Source organism: Silurus meridionalis, chromosome 9 (assembly GCF_014805685.1).
Source record: "Silurus meridionalis isolate SWU-2019-XX chromosome 9, ASM1480568v1, whole genome shotgun sequence".
NCBI classification, from domain to species: Eukaryota; Metazoa; Chordata; class Actinopteri; order Siluriformes; family Siluridae; genus Silurus; species Silurus meridionalis.
This window is the reverse complement of record NC_060892.1, coordinates 7191042-7212432: the sequence shown is the minus strand read 5'-3', so window position 1 is coordinate 7212432 and position 21391 is coordinate 7191042. Positions and strand designations below refer to the sequence as shown.

Here is a 21391-nt window from a genome sequence, read left to right as displayed (position 1 = left end):
CCTCAAACCCCAGCTGTGATGTTAACTCCTCCACACTCAGGACTCTACTACAGCATACACTAACATTAAACTCTTTCTCGCTCTCCCTCACACACAAACACAGTCTGGGAATACCCAGACTGGGAAGAACCAGTCATTCCTTTAGCCTCCACTTCCTCTTTCCAGTGGCAGGTTATTATGCACGATCATAGAGTTAAAGCAAAAATAATATTAAAGCCACAAATCCATTCTTTATACTCACAAAGCTGTTAAATGACTTCAAACCACGGCTTATACACAACAAATCACACAGACATAATAAAAACGTATCTAGTCTTATAGACAGATTTATTCTAGGGCTTTTACTTAACACAAGTTCATAGTCTCTTTAATCAGTTTAGTAGAATCTGGAAATGTACCCAATTGCACTGATATTAATGCCCCTTGTTATAGTTAGGAGTTAATGGAGATTGTACTTGTGGTGGTAAAACAAGACCAGTAGGCTTGTGAGGTCATGTGCAACATGACATCATCCGGTGGTTAATCTGTTTTCTGAAGTTCCTCATTTTCAGGTGTGAAAATGAAAAACTTTTTAAAAAACTTTCCGCATCTAAACAAGAATCCATTTCTTTTCACGTGCTACTGCGTGTGATGCAATGACGTGAGAGTGTCTATACCACAAACACCAGGGGAATCCTGGATGTGATGCCGGTACACACACTTACACCTACGGCCAAATTAGCGGCACCAAACCTGATAGTAATTGGACATTTTTATGTGCCAAACATAGTGAAAGAGGTAGTTGTTAGCACTAAAGAGGGCACCAATCCAGTACCCAGTACAAACCAATATACCATTATAAACAAAAACAACAAGAATTAGAGTTGTAATATTTTTCAAACAGAAATTCAAAAATATTACTCATATAAAATATTTTTTGGATTGTTTTGGGAAACAGCCAATTAGAGTACATCTGTCCAAAATCACACTATGGTCATATGTGAAACATATTGAAATGTTCAGGAAGTTCAGATCCTACTGGAGGAATCCAACAACCTGCCTAAACCAATCAAAATACGTCCCCATTTACACAGTATTTTTCAGCTCTGTATCTTAAATATGTTTAAATGAAGCGGATTTGAATAGGAATTTGAAGACAGAGAGAAGAAGCTCCACCGTACCTGCCCCCCGAGGTGCTTCATTAGAGGGTGAAGTTCACTGAACAGGTCGTAACCTTGGTGAAAGAAGGTCAGGTGGGCGTACATGAAGGACAACATCTAAATAATAAAAAATATAAACGTTATAAAAAACACAAACATATGCATGCGTTTGCATAAAGGTACTTTCTTAATCTTATATTCGTTATTAAAGAGTAAATATACTTGCCGATTTAAGGATTTCTGATTGTCTCTTGGACTGCAGAAGATTAATCTATAAAGAGAAAAAATATGTGACTGTTACATCCTCAATATGATGTACAAATATGCGCAAAAAAACCTAAATAAAACAACAACAACAACAACAAAAATCCTGTCATTTTACAGAGAAAACAGATAGAAACTGAAAGTGCTTACAGGGACTCCTGTAAACTATAAAGGTTTTAGCTTAAAATTTATTCAACAGTCCAAACAAGATTGATTTCTAAGCCTCCTCATGGTAATGGTGTCTTTTTTTCTTTCTTTTGTGCGCGTGTGTGTTTTAAAGATAAATAGATAGAGAGAGGCGGATGAGGGATGAAGGGTGAAAGTGAGAATTGTATCTAATTTGCCTCTCAATTGTTCCATGACTTTAATTCTAAATATAAAGGGTCCATATTTTAAATGGATCACGGCGAAGTACTGCACTATAAGCTTTAACAGCACAATCCAGACCTGGAAGTAAAATGAAAAGCCTCATCATGAAACTATAATCAATTCTAATGACTAGCACAAGCACTTCATTGCTACATTGCCACTGGTGCTTTTTTACATTCACTGTCTACAGAAACTCCTAAAAATAAGCATCTGTGATATGCATCAATAGTTTATCTTTACTTTTTTCATTTTTCAAAACCTTTCCAAAAGCATCAACAGAATCAAACGAGTTTCTCAAAGGGGTATAAGTATCCAATGACGTCAAAAAAGGGGCTGAGTAACAGATACATATCAGATACATACATATACACATGCATTCTTTACTTTCTGTACGGTTTTATCATTTTACTTCATTTCATAATTAAAAATTATATATTAATTAATAAAGTTCATTATTTCAACATGAAACTCCATCAAAACAATTCCCTATAAAGTTTTTTGGTTTATCGTGTTATCTGAGAGAGGCCGGGAAAATCAGCCAAACAAATTAGTTATCTTGCAAATGCAATTCCGTGATAAGTCGGGGGCGCGAGATTCCAACCGCTGTACCTTATGCTTTTCCGCCAAACATCAAAATTTAGTTCATGCAATTCTTTGTTTAGGCACTGATCCCATTCTGACTGCCATTTATTTTTGGTGAGTGCATTTAATGTTGATCTCAGATCTGTGAAAGGTATAAAGCATTCCACTGGGTCTGTAAACAATTATTTTTTTGGGGCTTTGTCTGCTACCAGAGGTTCCTGTGTGTCCAGGTACCGAGCAGGAAAACAAATATTCAAATTCTTTGATTCTAGAGATGATAATTTAATTAAAATATTCACAATTGTTGGGTGGTCAGTTTTTATACATTCCAGTGCTTCAAGACACGATTTTAAATAATTCATGAGAGCGGGATTTAAAAAAGAAATTTATATAAAATATTAAATCCTGCTTGCAAAGAATAAATAATAAACTTCAATGCGAACAATAAAGCGTTTGCTTCTGCAAAAACACCTGCAAAGCTCCAGCTTACTAGAAGGAGCTTTGCAGGTGTTTTTGCAGAAGCAAACGCTCTATTGTCACTGCAGCCCTTCACCAGTCGGGGCTTTATGGCAGAGTGGCCCGACGGAAGCCTCTCTTCAGTGCAAGACACTAAAAAACACCTGAAGGACTCCAAGATGGTGAGAAATAAGATTTGCTGGTCTAATGAGACCAAGATATAACTTTTTGGCCTTAATTCTAAGCGGTATGTGTAGAGAAAACCAGGCACTGCTCATCACCTGTCCAATACAGTCCCAACAGTGAAGCATGGTGGTGGCAGCATCATGCTGTGGGCGTGTTTTTCAGCTGCAGGGACAGGACGACTGGTTGCAATCGAGGGAAAGATGAATGCAGCCAAGTACAGGGTTATCCTGGACGTAAACCTTCTCCAGAGTGCTCTGGATCTCAGACTGGGCCGAAGGTTTACCTTCTAACAAGACAATGACCCTAAAATAATGAAGGAGTGGCTTCACAACAACTCCGTGACTGTTCTTGAATGGTCCAGCTAGAGCCCTGACTTAAACCCAATTGAGCATCTCTGGAGAGACCTAAAAATGGCTGTCCACCAACGTTTACCATCCAACCTGACAGAACTGGAGAGGATCTGCAAAAAGGAATGGCAGAGGATCCCCAAATCCAGGTGTAAAAAACTTGTTGCATCTTTCCCAAAAAGATTCATGGCTGTATTAGATCAATAAGGGTCTATTTCAGTTTTTCTTTTTTTAATAAATCTGCAACAATTCTGTGTTTTTCTGTCAATATGGGGTGCTGTGTGTACATTAATGAGGAAGAAAAATGAACTTAAATGATTTTAGCAAATGGCTGCAATATAACAAAGATTGAAAAATCTAAGGGGGTCTGAATACTTGAATACTTTCCATACCCACTGTATATATATATATATATATGTATGTATTATATATATATATATAGATAGATAGATAGATAGATAGATAGAGAGAGAGAGAGAGAGAGAGAGAGAGAGAGAGAGAGAGAGAGAGAAAGAGAAAGAGAAAGAGAGAGACTAACAACCCTAATAAACTGCTCATCTGAATCCTGGCATGCGGCAGGGTGGCGTTTTACCTGGAGGACGTAATCCAAGACAATATGGCGGAAGCACTTGCGTGTAGCACTAAGGATGCCATTGGCTTCATCCACCTCGTGGGGTTTATTTCTGGGAGCCTGCGAGTTCTTGATCAGTGCCGCCTCGTTCTCCTCGCTCACTTTATCAAACTGCTTCTTCGACTCCTTAAACCTGCGCAGGTCCCTTAAAAAACATACAAACGAATGGAAATACATTAGTGATCAATAATATTTATTTAATTGAATCATCAATGGTGAGTGCAGAGTTTCAATTCTTACTCTTTAACAAACATCTGAAGCTGTGATTTGATTGAGCGCTGGGCCTGGTCAAATAAAATCTGTAAACAGGAGAGAGATGGGTCTGTCAAGATGGGTCAAGATGTTCATTTTCTGTTTAAAATAAACAACCAAACAGGCTTAACCCTGGAACCTGTATCCCTTACTGCACAACAAAGAGTCCACAGATTGGAGTCAGACTTGATTGAAGTCAAATTTACATTTATGGCATTTAGCAGACGCCCTTATCCAGAGCGACTTACAACTGAGCAGGGGTAGATTAAGGGCCTTGCTCAAGAGCCCAGCAGTAGCAGCTTGGTGGTGCTGGGATTTAAACCTATGACCTTCCAATGTCCAGGAAGTGGTGACAATGGTCTTTTTCAGGCTGGTTAAGTAAATTGTTTGGTGTACAGTGATATGTGGATTAGGAGTTAACCCTGGACATTTGGTTCTGCAGTGAGGACTGGGACACTGTCCTTACAATACTTTTTTTTTCTGTGTAAAAAAAAGAAATGTCCTTCAAATTCAATGTGTGTGTCAAAGCTCTGTGCATACAATTTTGTTAAATTAATAAACAAAACAAAATAATGATCACAGGACAAAACATTCATAAGCACAATTTAATTTTATAGATGGTCTCAATTTAAACATACACAAGAAAACTCAGCTAATCAATTGTGACAGAATTCAGGAACATACTGAGAGTCATGGCAAACGAAAGAGTGATATTTTAAATAAATAAATAAATAAATAAATAAATACACTGACAGGTTGTCTGCGCAAACAGCAGCAGCCATGTTAATCAGTTCTGCTTTGAAAACTGCAACCTTCTGACGTTGCAGTGTAGTCCTAAAATATTTACGAACTTTAATCAGACTTCCTTACTGCTGAACAGACGGAATGTTTCACACAATGTACAACAGACACATATTTCAGTCGCTTTGACTGTTCGCTTGTATACGTTCAGTTCGCTACACATCTGCCGAGATCAACACTTTCCAGAGAAGCCCCCACTGTGCTGATTCTCAATAGATCTTCTTTGGTCGAGATGTGCAGACTGCTTCTGGTGGGGTTTCTGATGCGGCTGTGCACCCGGAATCCCGCACAGTGCAGAAGATGAAGGCGCGATCGCCATCATCATGACAAGATGCAGCATGTTCTGGAAAAACAGCAAAAACTTTAGTTTTTCTTTTTAATTAAAAATGGTCAACATGCACATTACCTTTTGTACTAGATTACACTAATGGATGATGTTTGCCAAAAGCTGCTGTAAAACATCTTGAAATGTCATTCAAGTGTTCTCAGACTTGAACTTTGTCTATCGGAAATCGAACCCAATGAAAGAACGCAGTTATTAACACCTAATAACATCTCTCTCGAATATAATAGTAACAATTTTGCACTGCCATCGTCTAGTAGGAGTCTATTTTCTGACCATGTGCCATTGTAAAATATTTTGTAACAAATCATCTGAAGGCTAATATGGCCACCGGCCACCTGCGTTTCTTAGACTAGATTAGAAATACAATGCATCATATTTGTTTCATATAAAAATAACACTTTGTAAAAAAAGAAAAATCCGCACACATTGCAGTTACGGTTCTTTATCTTATTACCAGTCTTGTATCTCACTACTGTAATCTTAACAAACCTGAAATGTGACCTCATTCATTTCCTGCCCTTAATGATAAGCAAAAACAAAACTGGGAAAGCATACCACCATGCTTAGGTCTTTCATGCATTTCCTCAAAAGCTGTAACTGTCTTCTACTCCCTGGGGATGAATGAGGTCATATTACAGAAGGACGCGACTAAATGTATGCAGCTCTTGAAGGATGACCAGGAAATAACATGCACAGAGTATTCGTTTTTTTTTTTTTTTTACATTATCTAACAACATTATTATTTTTTTTTTGTAAAGAAGAATATACTTTATTATGAAACATACCTTATTTGGACCTTCTTCAGCCAGGTCTCAATTGATTTATTTTTTTTGCAGATACAAGAACTGTACCGAATGCTCTGTGGATGTGTGAACTCCATCTTGTGCCCTCCACACTAGAAGGAGTGCAAACACAGCAAGCTGTTCTGCAAGCAGATCCAAATCTTGGCTTGACTTGGCTGAAATGTGTCTTCTCAAACTAGATGAAGGAGATCTTCACGCTTTGGATACCATTGGCTTTAATTGTTTTTTTCCCATTTATTTTTTTACTGCAGGAAACACCAACACTAACCTAGGCAACGAAAACACACATTTTTCATTATGATCCTGCAAATCAAGCTTAAAAGTACAGAAAAACAACATTTTTACCAGATATTTATAGAATTCTTTTCTTTTTTTATATTGCAAACAGAAGTAAAGTTACATGTTTTTAACACAAAAAATAAATAATACAAAATATAAAAAATTTATAAACAAAACACTAATTGTTGTGGACAAAAGTGAATTAAACATGCTCTTTCAAAAAAGCTTATATTTACAGATACATCATCTGCACCAAATGTAAGGTATGTTTCTATCCAGTCAGGGGTGCCATGGAATACCCACGCAAAAAGTGTTACACTCTTACTATAACATTTACATTTACATTTGCGGCATTTAGCAGACGCCCTTATCCAGAGCGACGTACAAACGTGCTTTAAATCTCTAGTAATGAATAAATCTACACTGGTACGCAAGATTACAAACTCAATATAACTATAACTCGAATTCTACAAACTTGGAAAGTGCTAATTTAGGTATTGCTAATGTAGGTATTTTTGTAGCTATAACACATTGAACAGTTCTGTGACCTTTGTTAAAAGGCACAACAAAAATCAGGGGCGATTATAACGATTATCATCTTGGTGACATTGATAGTTTAAACAAACCGGCTATAATAAATATACTATTTTCCTGAACACCACCAATTACTTGTGATTTACTTTGGAGCACAAACTTGTAACTAATTGATCTTCTACCCCCTAATTTAAAATAAAAATTATGCATTTGCAAGCGACCTGTATAATACATGCTTTTAGAGCTACAAACTAGACATTTAAATAAATAACAACATAGTTGTACTTACCCTTATTGTAGGCTTGTAGTATCTGTTGGTCGACTAGATGAGATCATTGCCGTCTTCTACTAAATGAACTATTTTACACGCCGTTTTGGAGAGGCCTGTGTCCCCGGCAATGTGAACCCTGTGCTCTCAGCAAGCTTACCCCTGATGTCTTCAGCAAAGTACCATTTTTGCATATCTGTTGTCATATGTAGGGTTGATGTTCACAGTTTTACCAGTCCAAATTGGTTGATGATTTAATTTAATGTGCAATGTTCAAGTAGATTTTTAAATGTTTGTAAGTTTGCAGGGATTATTTGTTTGCCTGTTAGTGGCTGCCTAAATTGTTTTAGGATTATTAGGATGCGCGCGCACACACACACACACACACACACACACACACACACACACACACACACACACACCCCAAAAAGTAACTAAAACCGTCGCATTTTAGAGCCCTGTGTGAATGTAACCGCAATGCATTGTGCTCTTGACATCAGGTTCTTGGTTTCATGCACTGAGATCTCTAACTGGACTCAGCTGTTTTTACTGCATGTCTAAAGCCTGACTCATTTCACTGCATGCACGCTAATCTTACTAACCACACACTTCACCAGCAGCACACGGTTTCTCCTCTCTGATTCTTAGGCTTATCATCACTTCTGTAACTCAGAGGTTAAAATAAATAAATCTAATAAATCAATCAATCAATAAAATCACACCAGGGCAGAGGTAGAAATGTAAAGTCTGTCCCTCTCTCTCTCTTCCTCCCCCTCCCTCCCCATCCCTCCCCCTCCCTCCTACACACACACACACACACACACACACACACACACACACACACACACACACACACACACACACACACACACACACTCTAGCTCTGGTTCTCTTACTGTGTGGTAGTTGGTCATCTCCTGTAGGCTCTCAGCAAACTTTGTCAGACTCGACTGTGGAGGAAAAAAGATTAGAGCTGAGCTCTGTTCTTTATAACACACAACAGCATTGTACTGAATTCTGGATTGTGTAAGAATGTGTTTAGCAACTCAGCTTGTTTTTATGCATTGTCTGTAGTGTAGGCCAGATGCTCCATATAAACAGATCAAAAATCCTAGCATTAGTGCTTTGTAACAGTTAAAAGTAAGGCTGTACATTTAAGGTTTCCCAACATCTTCGGGAGTTTACACTTTCTGATTCCAAGTAACACGCATACTTTCTGTTTTATTATCTTCCACAGAGATCCTAGTAAGTGAAAGACTGTTTATAGCCGCTACACTGTAAGTGAGAACAAAAACTTGTTTTGATGAGAATTAAAAGTAAACATGGAAAGATAAAATGTGTCGTTTTTTAATAAACAAAACTGTTGTCTGTTTTTGGAGTAAAAATCAATGGTTTTGAACTTTTTTGAATGAATGCTCCTCACCTCTATGACCTCGTCTTCAGCTGACTGCTGTGCTAATTCCCGGATGCCACTGACAAACTGCTTGTTGGCTGTGACGTACGCTTTCCCAGCGTCGATCATCCCAATGCACAGCTTTACCACCTAAAAACAAACAAACTGTGATTAAATTCTACAATAAAACGGCAATATTCATTCGATCAGAAGTTTTCAGGACTATAAATGATGTACTGAAAAAGCACCGAGTTCAACTAGATGTAATAAATGATGTACCAGATTTAAGTGGTGTAGAGATCATGGAACACTATTCTAAAGAGAGACTACTCTGAAAAACTGAGCAAACCATTTTAGGTGATTAAAACATGAGTAAAAATCCTAGAATATAGCTGACTTGTTTAAATCAAGCTGCTGTTGTACTGTAGGAGATGTGATTTAAAAAGAGGAAACTCTTTTGCCAGAGACTGCTTCAGAGTGCAAGAAAAGAAAAAAAAAAATTTTTATAATAATACACACACACACACACACACACACACACACACACACACACACACACACACACATATATATATATATACATTAGGGATGCACCGAAATGAAAATTCTTGGCCGAAACCGAAAAAGAGGAAAGCAAGGCCAAAAACCGAAACACCAAAAGAAATTATGCCAATTATTATTAACATTGCATTTATGGCTATGACTGTGTAGTAACCTTACTAAAATCAAGGCATTTCAATTGCATACATTAATATTAAAGTTTCAAAGAATAAATCAATTACAAATTATAAAAATATTTATTTATAGCAAAATTTAAACTTAAATGTTTAACTTAAATGCACTCGTGTACATTAAATAATAATGTACAGGCTCTCTGGCCTGCTGAAAGGTTGTAAAATTAAATATGTTCTTTCATAAAAAACAAAGTGCATTCAGAACAAGTGCAACTGCTTAAAGATACAACACTATCACTGGGAAACTTCCTGCCTTTTCAAAAACGTCCGCCACAGACGGAGTGCACATGCTCGGAGGGGTTTTGCTTTTCTGTGCCGCGTTTCTCTCATATTCAGCATAGCGATCGGGATGTTTGGATTTCAGGTGATAAATTAAACCCGACGTGGAAAAAGTTTTTGCAGACGAAATTTCGGCATTACATGTTTTGCAAATCGCTATCTGTGGGTCTTTCTCAGATATACTGAAAACGTCCACACCGCAGACATGTTGCTTCAGACATGCACGTGCAGGCCGTGGTTTCTGTTTGCATCATCACAACAAACCGTTTCGGCCGTGTTGTTTCGGTGATCAAAGTCGAAAGCCGAAAATGCACTTTTGGTGGCCGAATATTCGGTATACAGTGGAACCTCGGAGCTCGCGCCTCAGAGCTCGCGACCTCACATGCTCGCGACTTTCATTCCAACCGGCGACTCTCATTCAGATCGGCTCGTGAGCAACCGCGAGCTGCTCAAAATGCTAGTTTTAACATTTCTAATCAAGGTTTATCTCATTAAAACACACTTCAGCATACTATATAAAGTGAGTACCCATTACTGTATTTTCTGTACTGTATTGTACTGTATTTTCTGTACTTCTCTACTGCATACTTTACTGTACCTGTACTTTATTTTTTTTAATTAAGCATTGTAATTGCTGTTAATTTACATAAATAATTATTGTTGAAATAATCTAATAATTAAGTGTTATGGAGTGAAATAGTGAAATAAATGCGATATTCTTTAGATATAAATATATTAAAAAATGCAAAAGGTACTGGGAACTAAGAACATATTGCACATGGTATTATATTAATGCACATTGTAATAATTGTGAGATTTGATAATGCATATAGTGCCACAATGATACTGTCAGTGTTTATTGTGTCAGCTTTGCTCCCTCTACTGAAGGCTCATAGTAAAGATCTCCTGTGGCATTCTTGACTTCGGTGGTGTCTTGACTCCAGAATCGTATGCAGGGGGTGTGCCGTACTGTCATGGATACTGGGAAGTTTCCTCAGCATTCTCCTCTCAGACACCTCAACCAGAGGCTCCAGCTCTCACAGAGCCTGCTTTCCTGATAAGCTTGCTGAGTCTGTTGGCATCAGCGGTCTTTACCCTGCTACCCCAGCACACTGCAGCGTAGATGACGACACTGGCTCCCACCGAGTGGTAGAACATCTGCAGCATGGTTCTACAGGTGTTAAAGGACCTGAGTCTCTGGAGGAAGTACAGGCGACTTAGCCCTTCTACAGAAGTTGCTAAATGACGAATGAATATGACACGCTTTAGTGCCACTGTCCAGAAAGACGATAAAGCTGAAGACAAAGTGGTCACTGAGAAGTTTAATAGGAATACAGCAACCACAAGAGAGAGCTCCAAAGACTGCGAAAGTGACGATGGATTTTTGATAACATTTTCTGCATGAGCTGATTGATGAATGATCGATCACAGTGATCTATTCTATAGATCATCATCATATAATCGGACATTGGCCCAGATATCTGGCCAAATGTAAGATTCCTGAGTAAGCATATATCAATGACGTCAAACATGTTTCACTTCACCATTTAGTACTTAAGTCTGTTTAAAGATTTCCTGAAAGAGGAAATTTAATCAGTACACAGCTTTTAAAGCGTCTGGTCTTTTTTTTTCGTCTGCAGCTTCATCCTGGCACTGTCTGGTTACACAGACTCAATAATAACACACTCACTGTTAGATCCTTCCTCTTTTTACTTAAAGGGGAGTGGTAGCTCAGCGGTTAAGGTGTTGGGTTACTGATCGGAAGGTCGGGGGTTTAAGCCCTGGTATTGCCACGCTGCCACTCTTGGGCCCTTCAGCAAGGCCCTTAACCCTTTTTATGGCTGACCCTGACCCCTGATGCAGCTTCTGAGCAAGCTTGAATATATACGAAGAAAGATTTTCACTGTGCTGTAACGTATATGTGACATAGGCTATTCTATAGTGGTTAAACCATTGGATCTTGAACTTCTAATCAGAAGGTTGTGGGTTGTGAGATTCCCAGGACCATCAAACTGCCACTGTTGTGCCCTTAAAAATGTTTCATAATCCTGAACTGCTCAGTTGGATGCCATCATTTTAAGTTGCTCTAGATAAAGGCAGCTGAATGCCATTCATTTTAACAGAATATAATGCAACTTGTTTCGTTATGTCTCATTTTCTGCTTTTCAATTCTCCTTGAATGGGAGACTTCCTCTTGAGACCATTGTGAGTATGACTGCTCTCTTTTTTGCAACTCTGAAATCACTTCTGTTCAAGCTGTATCGTTGGTTTGATTGCTGTAAGAAAGTATTTTGGCTGTCCATTGCCTCCCTGCGTAATGTGATTCAAACATGCAGGATATTCCAAATGAGTTTTTCTTTGTGACCAAATCTGAACTGGACCAACAAAAATGCTGGATGGGAAACAAAACGTTTATACCAAATTATTTATATAATTATCAATAATTTATTTAGCACTGGCTTCAGCTATTGTGCTGTTGAATTATTCTAGGCATTATATTAATTAAAAAAAAATTTTTTTTTTTTTTTTGGTGGCAGTTTCCACAGGTTCTTTTCCCAGTTGTCACTGTTCCCGGGTGTATGGAGGAGGGTTTATGGAAAGGCTAATTTCAGAAACGTGTCCCTCCTCCTCATCTTCCTGTTCTTTGAGTTCTAAAAGAATATCCTTCCTTGGCATGAAGGGGGAAGTGAGAATGTGAGTCATTCGAACCTTTTAAACAATAAGCCGCTCTGAACAGCTCAGCGCTCACTCCATGACTTTCGCTTCTGCTTTGCTTGATCTCTTGCTGAAATGCTCTCTCCACTTCCTCTCAAAACCTTTTAGTCATCGATAATTCGTTATTTCATTACAAAATACAAAGACAAGGGAGGGGTCAACATGGCTGGAGCTATGGAGAAGAGCATTTTTACTCCGACAGCTTTTATTCGAATATAACTGGAGCAAACTGAAATGGCAGATTAAAAAAATAAGTGCAAGCAGACTCGAGAAATAAGTCATATTTTAAAAAAATGTGACTGGTGGACCCCAAGCGCCAAGCCTGCAGCTGTATGTGAGCCAGTAGAGGAACATGGGTGTGGTCATACATGCACCAGCTGAACCACATTACACAATGTACAGTGGAGTTCTAATGGTAGGTAAAGGAAGTGGCCAGATCCCAGTGCTCCACATCAGTAACACCTGTTTGTGCACAACCCACAGCACTTCATGCTAGTTTTCAGCGACGATGCCTGTTGCTACTGAGAACCAGTGATGGATGAAGTGCACAAACCATTAACTTGAGTAAAAATAGATACACAATCTAAAATTTGACTCCAGTAAAAATGCTATTTGCCTTCTAATGTACTAAGTATCCAAAGTGCCATGATTTATTGTAGCTATAATGTTATTATACAGTCACAAGACTCTTTGTTTAATCAACTCAGTTTATGGGAAAGGACTTTAATGTTACTCTTAACACACCAATTTATTAATATAATGATATTAATGAGTCAAATTGATATCTATTTAAATTATCATGAGCCCAAAACCTATTTTTCAGCTATTAAAAAGAAATTGTGTAAATAAGGCCAAGGGTATTGTGGCGAGTTCGAGTCAGGAGTTTCTTCCATCATTTATTCCTCTCTGAATGTTCTGCTTGCTGGGTGACTGACAAGTTAAGTTTTTATCCACTCATAAATACAAAGGAACAACTGATTTCACCACTGCTGAGAACTGATGAAGACCTGCACACTTGTTTTTATTCATGTGTATGTTCATACAAGCTACAACCCTAATTCTTATAAAGTTGGAACACTGGGCAAAAAGTAAATAAAAACAGAATGCAATGATCTGCTGTTTAAAAGGTTATTTTGAATTTGATGGCTGCAACAAGTCTCAAAAAAGTTGGGACAGGGCCATGTTTACCATTGTGTAGAATCACGTCTTCTGTCCGTATATATCTGGGAACTGAGGAGACCCAAGTTTTGCAAGAGGAATATTGTTCCATGTGTGTCTGATACAAGATTTTACTTGCTCAACAGTTCTGGGTGACCTTTGTTGTATTTTTCGTTTCATGGCGTGCCAAATGTTTTCAAATGGTGAAAGGTCTAAACTGCAGGCAGGCCACTTCAGCACTCAGACTCTTCTACTACAAAGTCATGCTATTGTAATAGAAGCAGTATGCAATCGCTATTGCTCAAATTTAATTGTTGCTCTGAAACCTGTATATACGTTTGTTGCCCCGTCCGAAATTTTTCAACACGTGTTGCAACCATCAAACTTTATATTTCCTTAAAATGGTACATTTCATCAGTTTAAACAAACAATATGTTTTCTATGTTCTATTGTCAATAAAAATGGACAAAGCACAACAGCACACAGAGCTCCGCCCACCCGAGCCTATTCAACAGTGATGCCTTTTGTATAATAAATGTGCTGCTGTTGTAGGATATCCTGAACTCACCTTATCTAATTTAGACTCCAGCTCACACACATCTCCTTCCACTTCCTCAATTGTGGCCCTGAGGGAGAAAAAAAAAAAAAAAACAGTTTTAAACGAAAAATGTTCCTTCTTGTGAAAAAGTAACAGATGAGTGATAATGTCCTCCTATGTAAATAATAATGAAGCAGAAATCAGACCATGAATCACCAAACACAGGACAAACATTTCAATATGCAATGTCTTGTGCAGGGTGGAGTTTAAGTTTGCTGATGGATTAGTGTCAAAATAAACGAACGAATAGGCAAATAAAAAAATTGCTATAGTGCCTTTGATGTCTGTGACCTCATCTAAACAAACCATCACATACTTTTATGAGTTTGAAAACTCATTTTTCTCTACGTTCTGGCCTTCCGTCCACACTAAGATTCGGTTTTTATTCGAAGAAAACAGAACTTTTTGAAAATCGCTCACCAAAGCGGATACATTCGAAAACGGACGGCACATTTTAGTCACGTTACGCGCGAAAATGACGCGGGTCGAATCGTTTTTAAGTTTTGCGCAGTATAGGGATGTGAGCATTTTTTTCCAGACATTTCAGTGTGGATGAGCAACTTTTGGAAAAAGATTGAAAACTAAAGCGTGGGTGCAGAGCATTTTTAGACGAAAACGCCATTTTCAAAATGATCGGATTAGCGTAGGCGTAGCCCAAATATAAACTGAGCTCTACTAATAATAACCACAACAACAAGCAGTACGAAGTGTGAAGAAAAATTTACTGATATGAAGTGCTGTGTTTAACATTTATAGAGGGAGTCTCCGAACATCCCCTTACAGAAAACACCAATGATTACACAGTGTGTCAGGTGTTCCTATTAAAACACAACACATTAGAATAACCACATGCATTTGAATGAGTCACAGCTGGTTGTTACAGAAGATTAATCAACTGGTTTACAAGCACACACGCACACACACACTTACATACAATTTCTCTTCTTCACATACATATGGACACTCGCATACGGTCAACCTGTTTTTGAGAATGTGTGATTCAGAAACTCTAATGTGTGGATAGCAGAGTACTTGTGCAATAACATTTCCCATTAATAGCAGGTAACTAGATTTCGGCCCATAAACAAAATCAATAATTTAACACCCTATAGTTCAGCTTACAAGAATCAGGCATAACATTATGACCGCCTGCCTAATATTGTTTTGGTCCCCCTTTTACTGCTAAAACAGACCCGACCCGTTGAGCATCAACAGCATTAATTTCTTCAGTAATTTGACCTACAGAAGCTCATCTGTTGGATCGGACCACACGGACCAGCCTTCGCTCCCTACATGCATCAATGAGCCATGGCCGCCCATGACCCTGTCACCGGTTCACCACTGTTTTAACAGATACTGACCACTGCAGACTGGGAACATCCCATAAGAGCTGCAGTTTTGGAGATGCTCTGACCCAGTCGTCTAGCACACAATTTGTTCCCTGTCATACTCACTCAAATCCTTACGCTTGCCCATTTTTCCTGCTTCTAACACATCAGCTTTTAAGACAAAATGTAAACTTGCTGCCTAATAAATCCCACCCACTAACAGGTGCCATGATGAAGAGATAATCAGAGTTAATGTTATAATGCTTGTTATAATGTTAAGCCTGATCAGTGTACAATGCATTTAATATGGACCCCATTTCATTCTTCGATTCATGTTCAAACACAGTGTTGTCATCAGTATGATGATAGAAACTGCACCATAGGTAAAAATGGTTTTTTAAGTGACTGATTCATCAGTTGATTGCACATGAGCAAATCCCTCAAACAGGGCAGTCCAGATTTTAAAGAATCACAATGAACATGTTGAAGCCCAAGAAAGTGAGGTGGTAGCTTCCTAGTTAAGACATTGGACTTTAGATCCAGGAACAAGTTTGGAGCACGGCCTTTAACCTCATAGCTGCTCAGTATAAATGTAAGTTCGCTCTGGATACGGGCGTCTGCCAAATGCCTTCAATGTAGCTGAGCATGCTCTCTAAAAGGGAGAGGCACATTCTCCTTCCTCCTACAAACATTAGCTAATCATATGCATATGTGAGCTATGTATGTGGATGAGAGTGAAAGTGAAAGACTTCTTTCTAAAAAAAATAAACAAAATATTTGAAATGTTGCATCTTCTAAAGTTGCTTTCACATAATTAATAACACAAATGCATGTATATGCAGTAAATCATCATCCCCCACTCGTAGCTGCTCAGTTGCCGCTTCATCAAATGATCAGCAATATATTAAACATAATTTTATTTATGCACCAATTTAGCTACTGCGTGTAACGGAACACATGCAGATGACAGCTGTACAGTGGTAACACACACACACACACACACACACACACACACACACACGTGCACTACTTAAATAGAACATACACTAAATCATGTCTGTTAGTTCTGTTAAGTCCGGATCCTGAAGCGAACAGACATGACCTTGAGAATTTTTTATAAAACAGTGAACAGTTAATAACTCGCACCTGAACGTTTTTAACCTGGACGAGATCCTAGATGATGAGATGCGGTGTGTTTCTGGTTTTATGCTGTATGTTATTAAGGTGGGGTTCTGTGGTTAAGATGTTGACTTCTGATCAGAAGGTTTAGAGTTCTAATCCCAGCACCACCAAGCTGCCACTTCTGTTTACAAATTACTACTAAACAAATAATAATAAAAACAACAACATGATTTTAATGTTGAAAATCCCCCCCACCACACACACACACACACACACACACACACACACACACACACACACACACACACACACACACACACACACACACACACCCCCATGAACAGAAAGTGCTAAAACACTGATTCGGTTGTAAAGAAAAGAAACGGAATTCAAAATGAAAACAAGTCCATTAACCATCAGAGAGAAACTACTACAATGTTTTCCTAAAGACCAGTCTGACAGGGGTGTGTGTGTGTGTGTGTGTGTGTGTGTGTGTGTTTGGTCAGTCTCTTTTGTACATTTAAAATGCTTAAAATGAGTGAACGAATCCTAATGGAATGGAATCATGTATCTTATAAAATTTATATTGTCATTAGAAATTATATTGGGGTTTTCTTTTTTAAATATACACGATTTTCTGTATAAAAAACGCGTTATATTTAAAATAACAGTTTGGTTATCTCACTTTTTCTGTTGTTATAGAAATTTCTAAGTGGTTCTTTGCGTGTTTGTTGGTGCAGGAACAAGTAAAAGTAAACATAAAAGTGATAGTAAGAGGTAATGTTAAAACGACTATCAAAAAGCACAGACACAGGGGAATAATTCTGTGATATTTATCATCACACACACACACACACACACACACACACACACACACACATACACACACACACACACTATCTAGATGAGGCTGGATCGATTGCTCAAATACAAAAATGCATCGATTTAAATTATTTCTGGAAAAAAACAAGTTTGGAATTCCGATTTTGGAACTAAGCCTCCGATCCCTGGAGAAGAACTCAGAGGAGCCTCGTTCATACAACAACAGCTTCAAACTACAGGCAGACAACATGGTTACCAGTGGATGCACCAAAAATGCTGAATGTTTACGAGAAATAAAGTCGGAATTGCGAGAAATAAAGTCGGAATTGCGAGAAATTACAAAGTCGAAATTTGGCAAACTTCTTTTAATGTGGTGGAAACCAGTGCTCGAATTGAGTCAAGTATTATTGGGGGGTCCCCAGGTGTTGTGTAATTCATATATTTTTTATTAAAATAATCTTGGGGACCACTTAGTCTATTTTTTACTTGTCATTGGGGTCCCCTCAAATCGAGCACTGGTAGAAACCATACAACACAGAAGATGCTGCAGAATAAAAAAAAAAAATGGAGGAATGGGGAGAAAACAACAAGGGGCAAGAAGAAGATTTAGGCCAAAAAAATCGACAAAGTTTCCAGAACGTTGGAATCATTTCAAACTAAAACAAAGAAAACCTTGTACATGTTTACCGTAATTTCCGCCCTTATATAAGCCGCACCTACTGAATGACAAATTTTTTTTTTAACATAAGCAAGCCGCACCCTTCTATAATCCGCAGGTGTCTACACTGAAACTAATGAACTTTCCACAAGCTTTAACTAAAGACACTAAATGCAATATGTTGCGCTTCTATTAGGAGCATAGCGGTATTTTGGGAATAGCATGCCACTGCATTCTGCCGGTATTACATTTTAGTGAGCTTTCCCTTCACCCAGACTCAACGCGTTACAACGGCTTGTATCTAAACAGGAGCCGACCAAGTAGGTCATTGTTCACTGTCTTCCTCCTTCCTTTTACAACTACAGTGGTACCTTGCCCTACAAGTGCATTAATCTACGAGTTTTCTGAGGTATGAGCGGTCACTCTGTCGATTTTTTGCTTTTTTATGTGAGCAAAAAATTGAGGTACGAGCTCGAGACGCCGCTGCTAGATGGCGAAGCGAAGCCAGAAAGCGAAGATTGTGATGAAAATTAAGATAAGCAAAGAAAAAAAAGTAAAAATTTTAAAGTTTAGGGATACGTAGTGTACAAGAGTGATAGTAAAAATGAGTTTTGCCTCCGCTTATCGCCTCTACCCCACTTCCACACACACACACACACACACACGTTTTCTTTAGCTCTCGTCTCCAAGAAAAAATACACTGAATAAAACCTTATTATATCTTTACATACTCTTTCTATTATGTTTTTATACAAGATTTGTTATTTAGAAATGTATTTTCCAATTTAATAACACGAAACATAAAAACGGGGTGTCATTTTGAGGGTTGGAACGGATTAATGACATTTTAAGTATTTTCAATATGGAAAACTGATTTGATGTGCGAGCAAATTGAGATACGAGCTCGTCCACAGAACGAATTAAACTCGTGGGTCAAGGTACCACTGTATTTCTCTGGGGAGTTTATCTTTTGTCATTGTCGTGAGCCACCGGTGGAAGTTTTTCCTCCCAATGCCGTGCAGCTCAGAACACAGGTGAGATGCATTTTTCGTTTCCGTTCGGAAATTTCATCTGTCTAATGTTATGTCGCTCAGTTTTTTGGCTTGAAGTTTGTGAAACCGGGAAAAACCCAGGAAAATTCCATAAATTAGCCGCTTCGTTGTTTAAGCCGCGAGGTTCAAAATGTGGGAAAAAAGTAGCGGCTTATAGTCCGAAAAATACGGTACCTTTTTTCCATTTGAAACAAATTTTTTGATTTCTATTTATTTAGAAATTTGTATTTGCATTTTGATGTAATATAGCAATTAAATGCATTAAATGGGTTTAAGTATGCAATTTCAGCAATAAAAATGTACATTTATCTAAAAAGGACACAAACTATTTCACTTTAAGATACCAGTCTTATTTTTTCTTGTATATTAAAATTGCTCTCTAATAAAGGAAAAAGTACTTATTGAATACTCGATTACCGTAATTTCCGGACTATTAAACGCACCCAGATATAAGCCGCACCCACTGAATATTACAAAGATTTTTATTTTGAACATAAATAAGCCACACCTGTCTATAAGCTGTCTACATTGAAACTAATAAACTTTACACAGAACTTTACACAGGCTTTAACAAAAAGCAGTGCCTGTTACACGGCTTGTATCTAAACAGTAGCCTACCAAGAAAGTCATTGTTCACCGACTTCCTCCTTCCTTTCACAACTATTTTTCTAGAGAGTTTCTCTTTTGGCATCAGCATACGTTTTAAAATCACCATCGGTGAAGCTTTTCTCCCGATGCCGTGCAGCTCAGAACACAGGTGAAGTGTGTTTTTTCATGCCCGGTTGTTTTCAGTGTGACGAATGATTCGGATTTTCTTGTAGACAGTCGAGTGAGCGGCAGGTCAAACGTCAGAGGACCCTCATCCATATTTATGATGTGGTGCGGCCCGATTCAGTGGGCGCGTCTGATTTATTATAAAGAGTTTCATTGGTTCACCTGAACCCGTTCATAAATTTCATTGGTCTAATGTTATGGGGCTCAGTTTTTTTTATAGTCCGGAAAATGCGGTAATCGATTGGATAATTGGTAGAATACTCCATTACTCAAATAATTGGTAGCTGCAGCACTACTCTATATACATGTGTATATATAATTTATTTTTAAGTCCTTATGAATGAGCTGTTGCGTTAGAATAGACAAGATACACTGTATGGACAAAAGTGTCAAGACACCTGAATTCTCCGGCCATATGTGGTTCTTCCCCAAACTACAGCAAAGTTGAAGACACACATTTGTATAGGATGTTTCATGCGATAGGATAAAATTTGTCTCCTCACTTGAACTAGATGCAATTGACAATGCTCATGCGCACAAAGCCAGCTCCATGAAGATATTGTTTATATGGGTTGCAGTGGAAGATCTTGAGAGGCCTGCTCTAGGCAGATGGATGGATGGATGTTCCCAGAAGAGTGGAGGTTATTAGAACACCAAATAGAGACTAAATGTGGAAAATAACGTTCAAAAAGCACATACAAATCTTATGGTCAGGTGACCACAAACTTGTTCAAATAGTATTTTAGAGTGAACCGTTTATAATACAAGTGCAACTTTTGACCAATCAGAATCCAGGATTCCTCAGCACTGTATTGTAATGCTGTTTCAGATCTTGTTGCATTTCAATGAAAGATGGTTTGAATTATGTTTTTTCCACCCTAATGTAACTGTGATGACGCAAACACGTGTAATACGTTAAATGTGGTTCAAATGCTTCCACAATTATTCACTCCTGTAACATAAACAAAGTTAATGTTAAGAATAGGGGGAAAACAAAAACACATTAAAGTTGTGTTGTTTATTGATAAAACTCAAGGGGAACAAATCCCCAAGTCCAGTGTTTCCTGTGGGCAACTTTCTAAACATCTGCTCCTTGTTGTGCTGCTGTGCTCTGAGATAGTAGAAAGGGAACATGGAGAGGGGAATGAGTGAAAGGGGAATGAGGGAGAGGGGAAACGAGGGAGGAGGTCATTCTTTACTTCACAAAGCCTGGAAAGCCTGAGCTGAGGGCGGACCAACACTTCCCCTGCGTGAAATACAGGAAAGACACAGTGGCTACATCCCAAACTCCACACCACCACCAATCATCAAGTTTAAAAAAGAAAAAGAAAATGGAAAAAGAAAACAGTAGCGGCCACGTCTCAACCCACAGACCATGGTGTTGATTGTTAAAGGAATACAAAAAACATAACAATGATCATTTCTAAACCGTATGCTGGTTCACTAATTGAAAAAAAATAAAGTCAGAAAAAAAGGCAGCATCGCAGCGGCTACGTCCTAA

The 21391-nt window shown here is 38.2% G+C and overlaps 1 protein-coding gene across 3 annotated transcripts in view; it reads right to left on the bottom strand.

Moving 5' to 3' along the window:
- LOC124391076 (arf-GAP with coiled-coil, ANK repeat and PH domain-containing protein 2-like) overlaps window positions 1–21391 on the bottom strand; it is a 49132-nt gene that overhangs the window by 25651 nt on the left and 2090 nt on the right. For all 3 annotated transcript variants that reach the window (XM_046857408.1, XM_046857407.1, XM_046857409.1), the window contains exons 2-8: window positions 14105–14162; window positions 8681–8800; window positions 8154–8207; window positions 4215–4273; window positions 3936–4119; window positions 1366–1410; window positions 1161–1256 (exon numbers count right to left, since the gene is read on the bottom strand). In XM_046857408.1, the coding sequence (XP_046713364.1) occupies window positions 1161–1256; window positions 1366–1410; window positions 3936–4119; window positions 4215–4273; window positions 8154–8207; window positions 8681–8800; window positions 14105–14162 (616 nt within the window). The remainder of the gene's footprint in view (window positions 1–1160; window positions 1257–1365; window positions 1411–3935; window positions 4120–4214; window positions 4274–8153; window positions 8208–8680; window positions 8801–14104; window positions 14163–21391) is intronic.